General features: G+C 31.8%; 3 protein-coding genes across 3 annotated transcripts; all 3 read left to right on the forward strand.

Annotated features, from left to right (window-relative positions):
- Positions 1–670: 670 nt before the first annotated feature.
- LOC105257633 (WD repeat-containing protein 44) lies at positions 671–5,710 on the forward strand. Its single transcript, XM_025407361.1, has 6 exons — positions 671–995; positions 1,538–1,721; positions 2,387–3,022; positions 3,112–3,246; positions 3,414–3,701; positions 3,812–5,710. The coding sequence occupies exons 1-6, from the start codon at positions 928–930 to the stop codon at positions 5,546–5,548; spliced, it is 3,048 nt and encodes a 1,015-aa protein (XP_025263146.1). The 5' UTR covers positions 671–927; the 3' UTR covers positions 5,549–5,710.
- A 2,887-nt stretch (positions 5,711–8,597) lies between these two features.
- On the forward strand, positions 8,598–12,259 carry LOC105257631 (zinc transporter 9). Its single transcript, XM_011268384.3, has 11 exons — positions 8,598–8,702; positions 8,850–9,386; positions 9,448–9,637; positions 9,787–9,869; positions 10,107–10,230; positions 10,335–10,473; positions 10,539–10,862; positions 11,119–11,331; positions 11,410–11,544; positions 11,634–11,747; positions 11,911–12,259. The coding sequence occupies exons 2-11, from the start codon at positions 8,915–8,917 to the stop codon at positions 11,953–11,955; spliced, it is 1,839 nt and encodes a 612-aa protein (XP_011266686.1). The 5' UTR covers positions 8,598–8,702; positions 8,850–8,914; the 3' UTR covers positions 11,956–12,259.
- A 301-nt stretch (positions 12,260–12,560) lies between these two features.
- On the forward strand, positions 12,561–15,353 carry LOC105257629. The gene is made up of 6 exons (XM_011268382.3): positions 12,561–12,988; positions 13,328–13,658; positions 13,795–14,132; positions 14,236–14,354; positions 14,444–14,624; positions 14,714–15,353. The coding sequence occupies exons 1-6, from the start codon at positions 12,767–12,769 to the stop codon at positions 14,894–14,896; spliced, it is 1,374 nt and encodes a 457-aa protein (XP_011266684.1). The 5' UTR covers positions 12,561–12,766; the 3' UTR covers positions 14,897–15,353.
- Positions 15,354–15,759: the final 406 nt, after the last annotated feature.

Below are 15,759 nucleotides of genomic sequence, written 5' to 3' on the forward strand. Positions count from 1 at the left end.
AGATCGGAATGGGACGTCCCGAGGCGAGCGAGTGGAGCGGCCTGTGGAACAGTCGGTGAACGGTGAGTAGATGTGATTTATCATATTTGCGTGACAATTCGTGCTCATTCGACGCTTATACAGCATCGCGATGTCCCGAATTACGTTCGAACAAATCGACGCTGCATCATAATTCGATGCGATGCCGTGCAATTCAAATAAAGTCGATCGCGTGAAGATGGTTAGGCTAGAAGCGATTTCAAATTTATTTTATATACGCGCAGTGCTGCACAGCCTATCTCGTAGGGCTGCCAACTGTTAAGGTGCAATTTCATTGACGCTAAAAAGTAGCGTCAATGAAAAGGCCGCTTAAGGCCAAAAAATAGAAATTGCGACTAGCACGAGTTGTGATTGGCTTTCGCTTTTCTGGGATGGAATCCGATTGACCACGTCGCCAATTGGCCAATTCAAAATAGAACTTTCTGATTGGTTAATCGTTGCTGGTTACCATAGGTCGATATAATTGGCTGTGGTCAAATTAGACGCTTTTCTGTCAAGATGTAAATATGCCCTAACGTGTTTTTTTTTGCTGCGTTCCGTGCGCGGGAGCCCTAAAAATCCTTCTATAGAATCAGCGTTGGCCAATAAACTTGAAGAAGGAGAAGACGAATCCAGTCTATTTATATTATACGTCTATGGTGTAGGATTTATTAAGGTGTATGTGCACTGTTTTGCGGGCACTCGCGGACGTGTGCAGATATTTATGTCCTTATAACGTGGTTTAATCATTGCTACAAGTTGAAATATGATTCCATATAATTTGCATTCGCGTAATCGTTTTTGTTCACCTTCAATCATTTTGTTCGTCATCCGTCAACGTGCGTGACGTGCGTCAGCGACACTGATGCGAGAACGAGTGTTCTCGCAGATCATCTACTGCGAACGATAATGTCAGGCAGCAGTGATTCCGAGGAGTTCTTCGATGCGGAAGATGACTCGTTTCATCGTACATCGCGGTAATTATCATTTGCGAATTTCCGTTGCGGAATTGTATCATGAATAAATAGTATACATCTTGTGTATTATGTATACATAATTTATTGTATTTGCATTTTGTGGATTATATCGCTATTTTAACCATGATTATTCAAGGATTTCAGGATAACACTACAGATGATCATTGTATGCACGAAATATGTGCATAGTTTTAATTCATTTTTTTATATATTTGATATAGCGTGCATAATCAGAAAATTTTGATTCATGCGTAGCAGTTTTCATAGTTTTTGTAGTTAATTACAGTACATGTAGCTTTGTAGAAATATTTTTAAATATATATAATCTGTATAATTTGTATTTTATGCACACAATATATACATGTATATATATATATATATATTATCCTATAGACTTAATTAGACTTTAGTTATATAAACTTGTAAAAAAAATCAGATAATTTTGCTATATATATGTAAAATATATGATAAGACATTCATATTTAAATAAATTATAAATAAGATAATATATAATTAATTATATCAAATTTGTTTTTTTATAGAAAAATTAAACAACGTGAGTGTACCAATGTCGAAGTGAAGTGTACCAATGTTGAAGCTGATAAAGCATTAGAAGTTTGTAAACAAATTGATGACAATGTTTTTACGAAGCCTGCTATCCCTAAATCAACTATTGATCTAAAGAGTTATATATCTGTAGATTGTGAGGAAAATAAAGATAAACTTGTAAGTATATATTCTAAATTTGAACATATATGATAAAATATATATATATATATATATATATATATATATATGTATATATATATATATAGGGTGAGTTTTATTTCGTGTGTCAATTTTTTTATCATGCAGGAGATTATCGACTATAATAAATTGATTGGTACATAAATGTCAATTATTTGAATCAACCGTATTGAAGGTTTGAATATAATGTGTACAATAATAATAATAAATATGTAGCTTTAATAATAATAAATCCATACTAAATAATTTCAGCTTTTAATTTGCTTTAATTTTATACATTATATTCGGGCCTTTGATACAGTCAATCCAAATAATTGACATTTATGTATCGATCAATTTATTATGCAGTCAGTGATCTTTTGCATAATAAAAGGATTAGCATACAAAATAAAACTCATCCTGTATATATATATATATATATATGTTTTACATATATATATATATAAATATATATATTGTACATGAAGGATACAGTATATCATGCAGTTTGAATTTTTTATAAAATTGAAAAACAAAATTAAATATATTTAATACTTTATAAAATTGTATCTTGTATTATGATGACGTTTCATCTATCTTTATCCTGCATTTAAAAGGCTTCTTTCGAAAAAAAAATTTTAATTTTAACATATAAAATATTTTAGGTCGAAGGTGGTGTGGAATCAACTACAGATAAAATTGTAGGGAGGAAGCGATTTCGCGAACTTCGACAACGTATGCAAACAGAGGACGATGATATTCCGATTAATAATTCTCCCCCAGATAGTCAGACATCTTCCATTGAGGGTGTTTATCCCGCTCCTTCGAAAACAACTCATCCATTTAGAATCATAGAACATGATACTCTCAGTTTACAAAGTATGACTTCTTTAGGACGAGTTGGACGAATTTTGGCAGGAGCCACAGATAATACTTCCGGTGTGCTTATACCTGGTTTATCCCAATGTCCTCCTCCCAATGCCCTTACCCGTGAAGGTCAAATGTCCTCCATTGCTAGTATTCCAAGCAAAGATGAGGACACAACCTCTGGTAAAGTGTCCCAATCTTCGAGCGTTCTTACATTATCAGGGGATGTCCTACAGGAATCTTCTATTAACGGCCGATCCAATTATCCTTCTCATTCGCAAAGCGACAAGACTGTTATACTTCAAGAACCTGACGTTATCGCGAGTACAAAAAATAATGGGAAATTAACAGAAGATGTTGCCATTTCTGGTGTGCCCGTTGCTCCTCCGCGTCGTAAAAAAAAATCAAAACCTCATACACCTACTGACCTCACTGTAAGATATATTTTTATTATGATCAATATCACTTAATAATTAATAGAGATATGATTTACTCAATGGTTAAATAATATAATTAATTTCAGCCTTCTGCGGAAACACTTGTACCCGCATCGCCGCTTCCAAGTCCAGCGAGCACTATAGAATCGATTACTAGAGAATTCGAGCACTCTCTTGATATCCGATCCGCCACGAAAGGGCAATATGTTGTTAAACCGCAGGTAAAAATTCTTTTTCTTTTATATAATAATAAATAATAATAATACTATAATGTGATAAAAAGAATCATATATATAAATTATAATAAATGTAAATAAATATATGGAAAAAAATATATATATATATATATATATATATATATATATATAATGTACATAATGTATAATAGGATGAGGATAAATTGAAAGCAGAAGGGCCATCTTCCGAGGAATTGGAAAGGGTGGAAAGAATGAAAGCAGATCTGTTTAGTCGAACGATCGAAAAGTCCAGTAGTCCATTAGGATCAGCATCGAGCAACAGTATTGGCCGTTATTCCTTGGGTCCGCATAAGTTATCAAGCATGAGTCCACAAAGTTCCAGAGAAAGGCGTAAATCTGCTGGTGACCAAGATATGATCAAACAGTTAAATATGTTTGTGAGGACTAGGACAGATTCTGGCAAGCGTCTTACCGATATGGTTCGTTATCGCATCTATAAATTATTTTAAACAGATGATATTCAGACAGCAGATATTCTACATTAGGAATATTAATGAAATAAAATATGTTAAGCTATCTGTTCTTACAGGAAATTTTGGAGCAAGTGCCTGTAACAAATTTAGATACAGGAGAACAGGTGCCATTAAGTATAGCAGAAGATAAATTACCACAGTGTATTAATCCCTTGTCATTACATATTATGAGACTCACTAAATCTAAATACATTAGCAATTCTAGTCTTGAGAAAGAAAAAGAAAGTGATGAGGAAAGCGTAGATAGTAAAATGTCTAGTATACCTCCAGACGAAGATGTGTCTGTAGATAAAGTTCGTAAACGAACACAAAAGTTGAAACGATTTTTAGGATCTACTGTCAAAAAGACTATGAATAAAGCCAAATCCATTGCGCACGATGTATCGCATGCGAGACACAAAGAAGATGTTATGGATATAGTGGACGAAGTTTATCCTGGTGAGCAACAATATATAAAGTTGAAGGCGTCAAATAGTCACAAAGGTCCGTATGAATTCAGTTGTCTGCAGCATGTTCAAGATCTTAGCGGAGAACATATAGGACCTGTTTGGTGTATGAAATTCTCCACTTGCGGCCGACTGTTGGCCACTGCGGGACAAGATCGAGTTTTGAGAATTTGGATTTTACGAGATGCTTTTACATATTTTCAGGATATGCGTACAAAATATAATGCGGAAAAGGTCAGTCCTACTCCTTCGCAGGAATCGTTAGTTTCACAGCAATCTATGGAAGATCCTAACATTGTGGCTAGTGCCTTCAGTGAAATTGAAGGAACAAAAAGTCCATTCATGCCAAAGCCGTTTTGTACATACACTGGTCATATCTCTGATTTGCTTGATGTTTCATGGTCTAAGAACTATTTTGTTTTATCTTCATCGATGGATAAAACTGTGCGACTTTGGCATATATCTCGCAAGGAATGTTTATGCTGCTTTCAACATATTGATTTTGTCACTGCTATAGTATTTCATCCACGGGACGATCGATACTTTCTTTCAGGATCGCTTGATGGCAAATTGCGCTTATGGAATATTCCAGATAAAAAAGTTGCCGTATGGAATGAAGTAGACGGGCAAACGAAATTAATTACCGCGGCGAATTTTTGTCAAAACGGAAAATTTGCTGTTGTAGGATCGTATGATGGTAGATGTATATTTTACAATACAGATCAATTGAAATACCACACGCAAATACATGTACGATCGACAAGAGGTAAAAATTCCACCGGTCGCAAAATTAGTGGAATCGAACCTATGCCGGGAGAAGACAAAATTTTAGTTACATCGAACGATAGTCGTATTCGTTTATACGATTTGAGAGACTTAAACTTATCGTGTAAATACAAGGGATACGTTAACATTAGTAGTCAAATTAAAGCAAGTTTTAGTCCAGACGGACAATATATAGTCAGCGGTTCTGAAAATCAATGCATTTATATTTGGAAAACCCATCATGATTATTCCAAATTTTCTAGTGTCCGTAGGGATCGAAATGATTTCTGGGAAGGTATAAAGGCTCACAATGCTGTAGTAACTTGTGCCGTATTTGCGCCGAATCCAGATAGTATTATTAAACAAATTGAGGCGAGAGAACAATGGGAGAGCAAAGAGGAGGCAAAAAGCGTAGATAGTTCTAACATAGGTGTTGTTCCCGTTGATCCTGTCGTCGAACAACGCACTAAAGGCTGTGGAGGCCATGTCCTTGTGAGTGCCGATTTCAATGGATGTATTAAGGTTTTTTTAAACAAAACAAAACCTAAACATAGCTCTCTACCGGCATCTGCACTCGCATAATGTAATAATATTGAATATTTGCGTGATATTAAATACAAATAACACGTATATGCTTATATCCACGCGTATAAATAATCTTTTTGTCTCTTGTGTGTATGCCAACTTTACTATGCGCTCGTTTGAATTAAGAAATACAAAATTGTATACAATAATTTCTTTAATAGCATTCTTATGTTGAATAGCATTATTATTTTAATATTGTATGTCTATGTGCATGAAAGTAATAATTTTAAATAATTTATATATATATATATATATATATATATATATATATACACACACACACACACATATATATAACAAATATTTTCATAGATTGTACTAAAAGTTTTAAATTAAAAAATTTAAGTTTAATAACAATTAATATGTGTTATTTCAAAACACATATGCCATAAATGTACAATTTTAACAAATTTTAACAAGTTATCGAATTGAATTATTGAATTCTTTTTTGTATATCAAGTCTTTTTCGCACTTTAATATTTTCTTTATGAAAATTTTTTTTTATCTTGTGTTTTTATTACAATTTGATAGTGCTGGTCTCACTGTTACCATAAAGTTACTCTTTCATAAGAGATTTATCAAAATTATGTCGTAGAATGATAATGTAAGTTATCAGTAAGAAATGTGACAACTATGGAAAATTGTTTTCATGTATTATACTATAATCATTTCTATATATATATATATATGTATAATAAAAACAGCAAAAATAAGGGCACCTTGGTGAAGACAAAGTATAAAAAAATTATGCAAACAATAGCGATATATTCCAATAGCTCATTTTATTGAGTATATATTGGATTTATAAATTTTTATAAATTATTCGATTATTTATAGTAATAAAATTTGAAATAGGAATTGCTAATTTTTGCAGATATTGAATCAGATTTTAAGTAAGATACTGATTTCTAAGTCACATTCTTCTAGAACACAATAGCTAGTATAACGCATCGAGGACAATATCAAAGATGTTTTGAAGCAAAAATACATCATGGTTACGTTTTTCTACGTACTGTATAGAATATATAACGGCGTTTTTATTGTACAGTTTTTTAGATTAACATATATTACAGGATGTGCTATTATTTTATTTATGCTATGTACATACGCATCAATTTTCACAATGTGCATACATATCTAGTTTACTTTGTATATTAATATACAGAATGTGTTGTGTAGAAAACTGAATACAAGTATAAAGGCTGTAATTTTCTTGTTCAAAGATATTGAAAATATAGAATAAACAATTTTTGTTTCTTATAAAACTATGTTTTGAAAAAAGTGACTAAAATTTGAAAAATTTATAACATGTTAATTATTTCTCAGCTATAAGCTCAAACAATCTATTGTTGTTTAAATATTTATTTCGATAATGACTATTAAAATGTGTAGAAAAGTAAACATTCTTTTATTCTGTTAAAAAAAATCACATATATTTTATGTATATAATTTTTGAACGAGAAATTATTTTCTTAATTGTAGAATTATTGAAGCTATATTTCACGATCCATCTTATGTTACATAGAAATCATACACTCACGATACTCGCTATCTAGAGTTTAATGTTATGGAATATATATATATATATATATGTGTGTGTGTGTGTGTGTGTGTACACACACACACATACACCGCATTGAATTTATATTAATACGTGCAAAACACGTACTTCGCGTTCTGTCAATTATAAATATAATGGAAATTATTCTTAAGAATAAATTTGTTCTGTAAGAAGTAGTTCAATACTCTTTATTCAAGATTTCGTACACATTACAATTTGTATCTAATTTTTTCAAGATGTGTTTCTAGTATAAGGTATATCTCTAAAAAGTATATTGCAACTTTTCCACGCGCTAAGTCACATGCTAAGTCAAGTAATATGAATAGTACTATAGGTATAATGGCATTACACAGTAATGCATAGAGCTGTGAATGCAATACTCCCAGCGGCGTAGAAAAGATATGCAATTATCGTGAATCATGCGAAACGATATCTTTTACGATCCTGAACTTGATAGATCTGAGAATAATTCGTTAGAGTATATTAGAAAGTCTTACAGTTTATTCCTGAAAAATTCCCGTGTGTAATTTTGAAACAGAATAAGATAAAAGATACAAGAAATACGATTACAATTATTTGAATTTTACAGTAATGAGCGGTATGAGTTTTGTTAGATAATGTAAAATATTAATATTTCACATTCACTGTTTTACAGCTATGAAAAGTGTGCGCCCTAAAAACAATCTTTGATTTGCGAACTGTGTGCCTATGTTTATGTCAAAATAGTATAATGCGATATATGTATGTATGCATATATGTAACATGCATATATTTCGTCTCACACAGCAAGTAGTTTTGAATTGGAACGCATCGTAGCTACAAAATTAAACTATATCCCGATTTCTTAAATGTAAATACACATATAGCAAAATTCTAGATATTTTGTATAAATGCAATTGTAAATATAATAGTACATACATCAATATCGTTGTATCGATGATACACAGCAAAACTTAAAAAAAAATCTTACAGCTCCATAAAAATTTATTAAAAGGTCACGAAAAACTTACAAGTAAAAGTTTCAAAACAGCGTGAAGCAGTGTAAAATAGCGTAAGATAGCGTCAAAATTGCCTAAAAAATGTACAATAGATGGAATAGGAAGATTATATAAATAAAACAACTGAAATAAATGAGTTGGATAACTATATTCCTTTAAATTTGAATTTAAGTTAACGACAAAAAATATAATATTATTTTAATTTAAATAAAATTTATTATAATTTATATAATATTTCTTATATATTATCTATATAAATAGTATTGATTATTTATAATACATAAATATATTATAAATGATTATAATATTTATTATTAATAAATATTCATATTCAAAATAGGATTATTAATATTCATATTCAAAATAGGATTATTAGATTTGAATATGAGCGGGAGTTGCAGAAAAATGGCGGACCAATCAAAAGTGGCCCCCTGATGGTCAGTCTTTTACTCTTATTAGAGGGTCTCTAGTCGACCCTTAAATTCTTGAACGTTAGTTGAACCTCAGTTCAATATCAGTATTGTAACTTAAGAATGTATTTATGTGAATAAATTTGATAGAAGGAAGAGAGATAAATGTAATTTCGTAGTGTGTAAGTTTTTATATATATAGTACATATATATATTCTATTTTTGTTAAATTAATTATACGTTTTTTGAAAATATTTCGTTGCCTCATACATAACAATTTATTATTGTTTTTAAGAATAACATTGTTTAGCTACTTTATTCTTTTATAGATTAAATGATGCATATTTCTAAAACAGTACACTTTGTATAAAAAAAGGAGGAGGAAAACAGAAAGATGTATCGATCCTATAACTATCTGAATTTTATTCAAAACATAACATGTCGATATCAAGCCGATCCATTATGTATATTCCAGATTGGAATAAACAAAAGACATACCAGTATTTTAATAACGCCCAAGTATGATATACAATACAAAGTACGTATGTTTTCGTATTCTCAAAAAGTGTGTGCTAATAAAAAAATAGGCAGACATGAGAATAGCAGATGGATCAGCATAGCAAGATTTTTATCTGATGATACAAAGATTAAGGATAAGTCTGAAAAGAAACTAGCTGAAGATGTACAGCAGAAAGTGGTAGAGTTAAAGGAAGAGAAATTGGGTAAATTAAAAGAGAGAATATTAAATATAGAACCAATTGATTCTAGTGATGATAAGGAAAAAGGAAAAGAACCAACAAAATTTGTTGAAAAACAATCTACAGAATCCAAAGAATTGCCAAAGGATGATGTTATGTCGAAAAAAGGTAATTTATTAAATATTGATTTATATCTAACTTAAATTTATTTTTGATGACATATTTGTAGCGAAAAAGAGAAACAAAGTTGATAAATCGACTTCTTCCTTGGAACGTAATTTTATTACACCTGTGAGAGCTATGTCGGACTTTTTATTAAAGCCTTCTGATTTGCAATCTTTACCAAAAACAAAGAGACGTTCCCCATATGAGCTTGAACCACCTATTACAGTTTACTGGAGGAAAGATGTTGAGGCTAAGTGAGAAAAAAAAATTTTGTTTCTCTCTTTTTAATAAAATCTATTTATATCAACTATTTAATAAACTCTTCTATTCTTATATATTATGATACATTCAATTGCAAGCGCAATTTATTTAAATATTAAATATAAGTTCTATTTATTTACAGAGCTTTGGAAGTTTGGGGATCTCAAGAAGCTTTGCTAAAAGAACTTTTGAAAAAGGAGGTAGAGCGAAAGATTTATCAGCAAAGTAAATATTAATATAATTTTATATCTAATTTTTTGTTCATTTGTTTAATTGTTTAAAATTATTACTTCTATAAAACAGAACTATTTTCTTGCCCCTTTGAGACAAAAAGTATTTGTTTAGAAGTTGTTTATCCATCTTACAGACCATTTACCATATGTCCTGATAATATAATAGACACATTTTTCTTAATAAAATAATAATTGATGCAAAGATTGAAATCTAAGCTTTTCATCACAGATGTTTTTACGGTCAAGAGAAGATTGAGAGATTACAGGCGAGAAATTGGCAATAAGACAGAAATAGTTCAAAAGGAGGGTCTATTTGGAAGGTCTGGCAAAGTAATATTGACTGCAATAGCCATGTATGTATTGAATTGATAACCATGATTAAACTGAATTTACACTTATCATATAATTATATAAAGATTTCTTCGATTAATTTATTTGCTTTTTTTTTCTTTTTCAGAAATGCCAGTAATTTCATATGCAAATTGATTGCTTGGTTATACACTGGCTCGCATAGCATGTTTTCTGAATGTATACATTCTGCAGCAGACACTTGTAATCAACTAATTCTAGCCTATGGTATTCATAAGTCAGTGCAGGTAAATCAAATACTTTTAGAATCTCTGAATAGCGTTTCTAATCTGTCATGTAAATAATTTTACAGAATCCTGATCCGGATCACCCTTATGGTTATACAAACATGAAGTACGTCTCCTCATTGATATCAGGCGTAGGAATCTTTTGTGTTGGCACTGGTCTTTCCATCTATCACGGAATTCACGGTCTTCTTTTTCCCGCACCGTTGGATTCTTTTTTTTGGGCATATTTCGTCTTAGGTGGATCCTTGTTATCAGAAGGAGCAACTTTAATGATAGCCTTGCATTCTATCCGGAGAGGTGCAGAGGAAAAGAAAGAAAGCTTTAAACAATTCGTCTTGGAAGGACAAGATCCATCTGTGAATGTTGTGCTAATGGAAGATTTTGCAGCTGTAAGAGTTATTATTTTTATCTTATCTAAGCTCTTTACATATAACCTAAACTGTTATTTTAAATCAACGTAAAGTCTTGCGCAAATTTTAAAGACAAAATTTTATTTAATCAAAAAAAAAAGAAAACTTGTTGGAAAGAAATATTTAGTATGCCTTGAAATCCCATAAAAAATTAAATATTTTATTATATATTTTATTATTTTTTATTATATTTTATTATATTCTCGGAGAGATTTCTAATCCTAATGTCATTCAGGTACTTGGAGTTATTGTCGCAGCAGGATGTATGGGATTGACTTCATATCTAGAAAATTCAATGTTTGACGCCTTTGGTTCGCTTCTCGTAGGCGGATTGCTCGGTGGAGTTGCATCCTTTATAATTTATTCGAATGTTGCTGCGCTTATAGGAAGAAGTATATCACAGGAGAATCTGGATAAAATTAATGCCGAATTAGAAGCAGATATAATGGTAATGTTGCCCTTAAGATATTATCTATGCAATATCCATTATATTTTTCGGATATATTCATTTCTATGCCAAATTTAGGTCCGTGCAATTCACGATGTGAAAGGCATTGACATGGGTAATCATTTGGTGCGATACAAAGCTGAATTAGATTTTGACGGACGAGAACTCACAAGGTCTTATCTAGACAAGCATGATCTTACGCTAATGTTGGAGGTACATAGACATGAGATTTTTATTTTTATTGAATATGTAGTGTAATATATGTAATATTGTATCAATAAGTATCGAATCCCTTATTGCAGGAAGTGAAAAGCATGCAAAATATTGAAGAGCTAGAGGCGTTTTTATTGAAACATGGTGAAAATATTGTAGACATGCTCGGTGGAGAAATTGATAGAATAGAATTAAAATTAAAGGTATGTGTATGTATGTATATATGTTTGTGTGTGTATAATTAATATATATATATTAATTATACACGCAAATATATATATATATATATATATATATATATATATATATATATATATATCCATCTATAATATGATGCAAAATTGTTAACGATTAATTTTTTTTCAGAAAAGTCATCCAGAAATACGACATTGTGATTTAGAAATTCTATAAAGAAAAATCGTTAGGGGGGATGGTTCAAGTAAATTTTAAAACTTGTAGAAAAAATTTCTCATTTTTTTCTTTCTCCTTCTGTCCTTATAGATGTAAATTATTATTTATAACATCTCTTTCAATCCGAGACATTAATTTAACATGACAAATGGTTCTACTGTAGGATAGAAGCTGTCTCATTTACTCTTTTTAGAAAAATCACTTTTTGTAAATATTTTATGTAAGTTATGTACAATTGTGAGTTGCAAAGATTCTTATCTCTCACATCATTCAGCACAATAAATAAACAGAAATTTCTTATAAATATTAATATGTTCCATGCTTTTAAAGTTTCCTTTGCCTTATTCATGTACCTTTTCTTAAAGATATGAAAGATCTATTTTACAAAGAGAGAACTTTATAAATAGTATTAAAATAAAATTAATATGAGAATAAAATTTTACGAAATTTGTTTTATTAATATCAATTATGAATATTAATCGAAAAAAAGGCAAAGTGAAATTTTCGATAATTTCTCATTGATAACTTTGCTGCATTGATTTTTCGAGCTGGTCTCCACAGAGCTTTATAAGCACAACAAAGCGTTACTACGGACGCGTCGTGACAGAAGTCTGAACCTGAACCTGAACGATCCAAAACAGTCGCGGAGTGGATAGTTATAAAAAATTGAATTGTTTTAAACACGTTTAAAAAAATTCTTAATGCAATCATTCATAAATAAGTATTGCGCAAATACTTTACGAAGAAATTTTAAAGGACTTGTGTGCGAAACTGATTGCGAAATAATACAAAGCAATAGGAAGGCAGTTGAATGAGTGATGCATCGGGATCTAAAATGGCACGTGGAAATCGAGCTTTCTGTGAACGAAGACCTACGACGACCGATGTACCATTCGAGCAGAATGACAGTGAGGACGATCCTTCCGTTCACGCTGTAGATAATGACAGCTACGTGAAACGCGGTAATAAACCGCAAAAACGATGGACCAGCTCAGAAGATTCCGGCCGACCCTACAACCGGGAAATCAAAACAGTTTGTATTATTTATGAAGCCAAAATTTTTTAAATCCTGTAATGCCTTCATAATTAATGAATTTAATTTTATACATAATATAATTATAAATAATAAATTATATTTTATTAATTAATAATAATCTATTGTAATAATTTCATTACAAATTAATAAATGATTAATTCCGAATTTACATTTGTAATATCTGTCTTTTGCTGTCGAAATACAGCAATATTATATTATCAATTTGATGAACCTCTAGTTGTCGCCTCATTTATATAACGCCAAATTTAAAAAAAAGTCACATATTTGTATAAATAAAAAAAAATGCATTGCCATTGAATTCTCCATTCAACATAGAGTTTTTTCGGGAAGCAAGACAACACCGAAGATACTGAAACTGTCTCTTATTCTCCGGATGTTAAGAGTAATAGTAATAAGTCTCATAGAACCGAGACACATGTTCATGGAAAAGCGTGTTATTCTAACATTCACGAAAGTGAAGAAAGAAATACATCGAGATCTCTCGAGGGAAGAAGAAGGAAACGCAGTAAACGGATCGAAAAACGAAAGCTTAAGGAACGACCTCGCACGACAAATCGCGAACATATCGACACCGGATCTTCTTCTACAAAACATTACAGAGATGATAATTACAGTGATAAATCGCGAAAAAATACTATTCTCCGAGGTAAATGTATATCATCTTATATATCTTTTAAAAAGGATGTATCTTACGTCCGCGCGTTATATTAAATGTGCTAATGTGAAATTTTAATATTTGCCATGCAATAGTGAAATTTAAAATTAATAATTTTCTATGCAAGCGGACGATAATGAAGTACCTATCACGGAAATCTTGAAGAAGGCTCAAGAAAATGCACGCACAAAGTACGAGGAACCTGTACCACTTCCGGAATTGACTACAGACACCATTTATATTCAAGGCAGGAGTGGCTTTAGCGCCGTGAAAATTACCGGATCGAGACGTGCTTTGAGAGATGATACGCCACGTGTAACAGAGGAAGGAAAGAATCGTGATTCCGCGGAGACTCGAATACACGCGCTTATAAAAGTGGCTATCACGGGCCAGAAATTTTGGAAGTGCACGGGACTTGTTTATCAGGGTCTCTTGGGCGGAATGGCACTCTTGCATTTCATTATGGTAAAGCACTTTCTTTTTAAGCGCAAAGATTTTCCAAGGTAAATTTTCTAACGCAAACCGCGATATTCACTTCACATATCATTTGTGCTTTATCGATTTGCAGATTCATATTTTTTTCAACACTTCGATGGAATTCATATCGAATTATTCCGCTTTTTCCGAGGTCTATACAAATATATTTTCCTTTTTAATCGCTCTCTGCGTCATTTCCATCTTCGATAAGTATGCTCGATGCTGAAAAAAATACTTTCTGTAATTTAACGTTCGTGTTTAGGTATTGTCAATTTTAGAGGAAATTTTTATGATTCCAGATTCGATCTGGCGCGACTTGATATGGATCATTTACGTGAAATCTACATGGATCATGCGAAAACCGCGATCGCTATTCCGCTTTATCTACTAACATTTAGCTTTCACCAAGCATCGTTAAAGATCGACGATCAGTTAGCTCTAATACATTATCGTAATATCAACGAAACCACGTGGCCAAACGTAAGCATATTTTGCGACGACTTAATTAACCGGCACAAAACTGTCCGTAGAAAATTTTCAATTTGTATCTGTATCTATAAATTTTCCAGAATACAGCACAAGAAACTTTACTCGAAGAATTACAGGGCTGGCAGAAGATAACAATGTCGAAAGATCTTCTCGCGGTTTTTGCTTGGCTATTTGTTGCTCTTGGAACGCGAGACGACATGCTACTGATGCATCTCGAATCGATGAAGCAGTATGCAGCAAGCGATACGGAATCTCCTAGATGACGTTCGACAAAAATAATTTTCATTGTCAAACAACACACGCAAACCTGTCCAAAGTTCTTCCGCACGATTATACTAGACTCGTTATCGTAAAATACATTGAAATACAAATCTGATAGAATAATTACTTATTTACCCGAAAGTAATACTTACCGAGTCGATCCAGATGCAGAAAATGCATCGGTAAATCTCGGAGAAAAGGTACGATTTAAACATTTATTCGTAACAGAATAGTGTTTGATATGTACAATATGTATAAAGTTTTTCTAGATACTAATCGATAATACACGTATACATGATAGCAAAGAGGACAATAATATATATGACAATATACACACACACATATACATATATATACATGTGCGTGTATATGTTAAGATTCAAATAATATGACTTAATGGTACAATAGTAAAATATGTTTGGACTTTCTCGAGCGGGCGACCTCGGCGGATCCGCAATTGCAAGAATGTATAATTGTCAATAATTGACTGCCAAATAATTCATATATCAAAATCTATAACAGGATATACGCGATAGAGAGAAATGCGCGTGCGATGACAATCGTTATAAAATGCGTGTATTTTCGGAAATTGTTTGCGATTGCGGATTCGAGCGGCGCGTTTGTACGAGAAAGGAAGCGTTTATTATAAATAATGTGCAAAGGCTTGTACTCATTGCGAAGCAACAGATAAATATATACATGCCGTTTGTGAAATTTGTTACACGATTCTAAGCTCTCTCTCTCCCTTCTTCGTTTCGCCTGGTTTTTCTTTGAACAAATTTACATCGCCACAACGCTCTTTATACGCGTATTCTAAAATATCTCTGAGCTTAACAATATCATCAAGGCACTGTTTGCAGTTCTA

The sequence above is a fragment of the Camponotus floridanus genome, unplaced genomic scaffold (genome assembly GCF_003227725.1).
Source record: "Camponotus floridanus strain SB8 unplaced genomic scaffold, Cflo_v7.5 scaffold1, whole genome shotgun sequence".
NCBI lineage: Eukaryota > Metazoa > Arthropoda > Insecta > Hymenoptera > Formicidae > Camponotus > Camponotus floridanus.

What these genes read in the sequence shown, in the direction of transcription:
- LOC105257629 (XM_011268382.3), top strand. Translation starts at nt 12,767, where the DNA reads ATGAGTGATGCATCGGGATCTAAAATGGCACGTGGAAATCGAGCTTTC. An exon ending in CACTCTTGCATTTCATTATG is followed by an intron (nt 14,133 to 14,235) that starts GTAAAGCACTTT and finishes ATCGATTTGCAG; the next exon opens with ATTCATATTTTTTTCAACAC. An exon ending in ACGAAACCACGTGGCCAAAC is followed by an intron (nt 14,625 to 14,713) that starts GTAAGCATATTT and finishes TAAATTTTCCAG; the next exon opens with AATACAGCACAAGAAACTTT.
- LOC105257633 (XM_025407361.1), top strand. Translation starts at nt 928, where the DNA reads ATGTCAGGCAGCAGTGATTCCGAGGAGTTCTTCGATGCGGAAGATGAC. An exon ending in AATATGTTGTTAAACCGCAG is followed by an intron (nt 3,247 to 3,413) that starts GTAAAAATTCTT and finishes AATGTATAATAG; the next exon opens with GATGAGGATAAATTGAAAGC. An exon ending in GCAAGCGTCTTACCGATATG is followed by an intron (nt 3,702 to 3,811) that starts GTTCGTTATCGC and finishes CTGTTCTTACAG; the next exon opens with GAAATTTTGGAGCAAGTGCC.
- LOC105257631 (XM_011268384.3), top strand. Translation starts at nt 8,915, where the DNA reads ATGTATCGATCCTATAACTATCTGAATTTTATTCAAAACATAACATGT. An exon ending in TGATGTTATGTCGAAAAAAG is followed by an intron (nt 9,387 to 9,447) that starts GTAATTTATTAA and finishes ACATATTTGTAG; the next exon opens with CGAAAAAGAGAAACAAAGTT. An exon ending in GCGAAAGATTTATCAGCAAA is followed by an intron (nt 9,870 to 10,106) that starts GTAAATATTAAT and finishes TTTTCATCACAG; the next exon opens with ATGTTTTTACGGTCAAGAGA.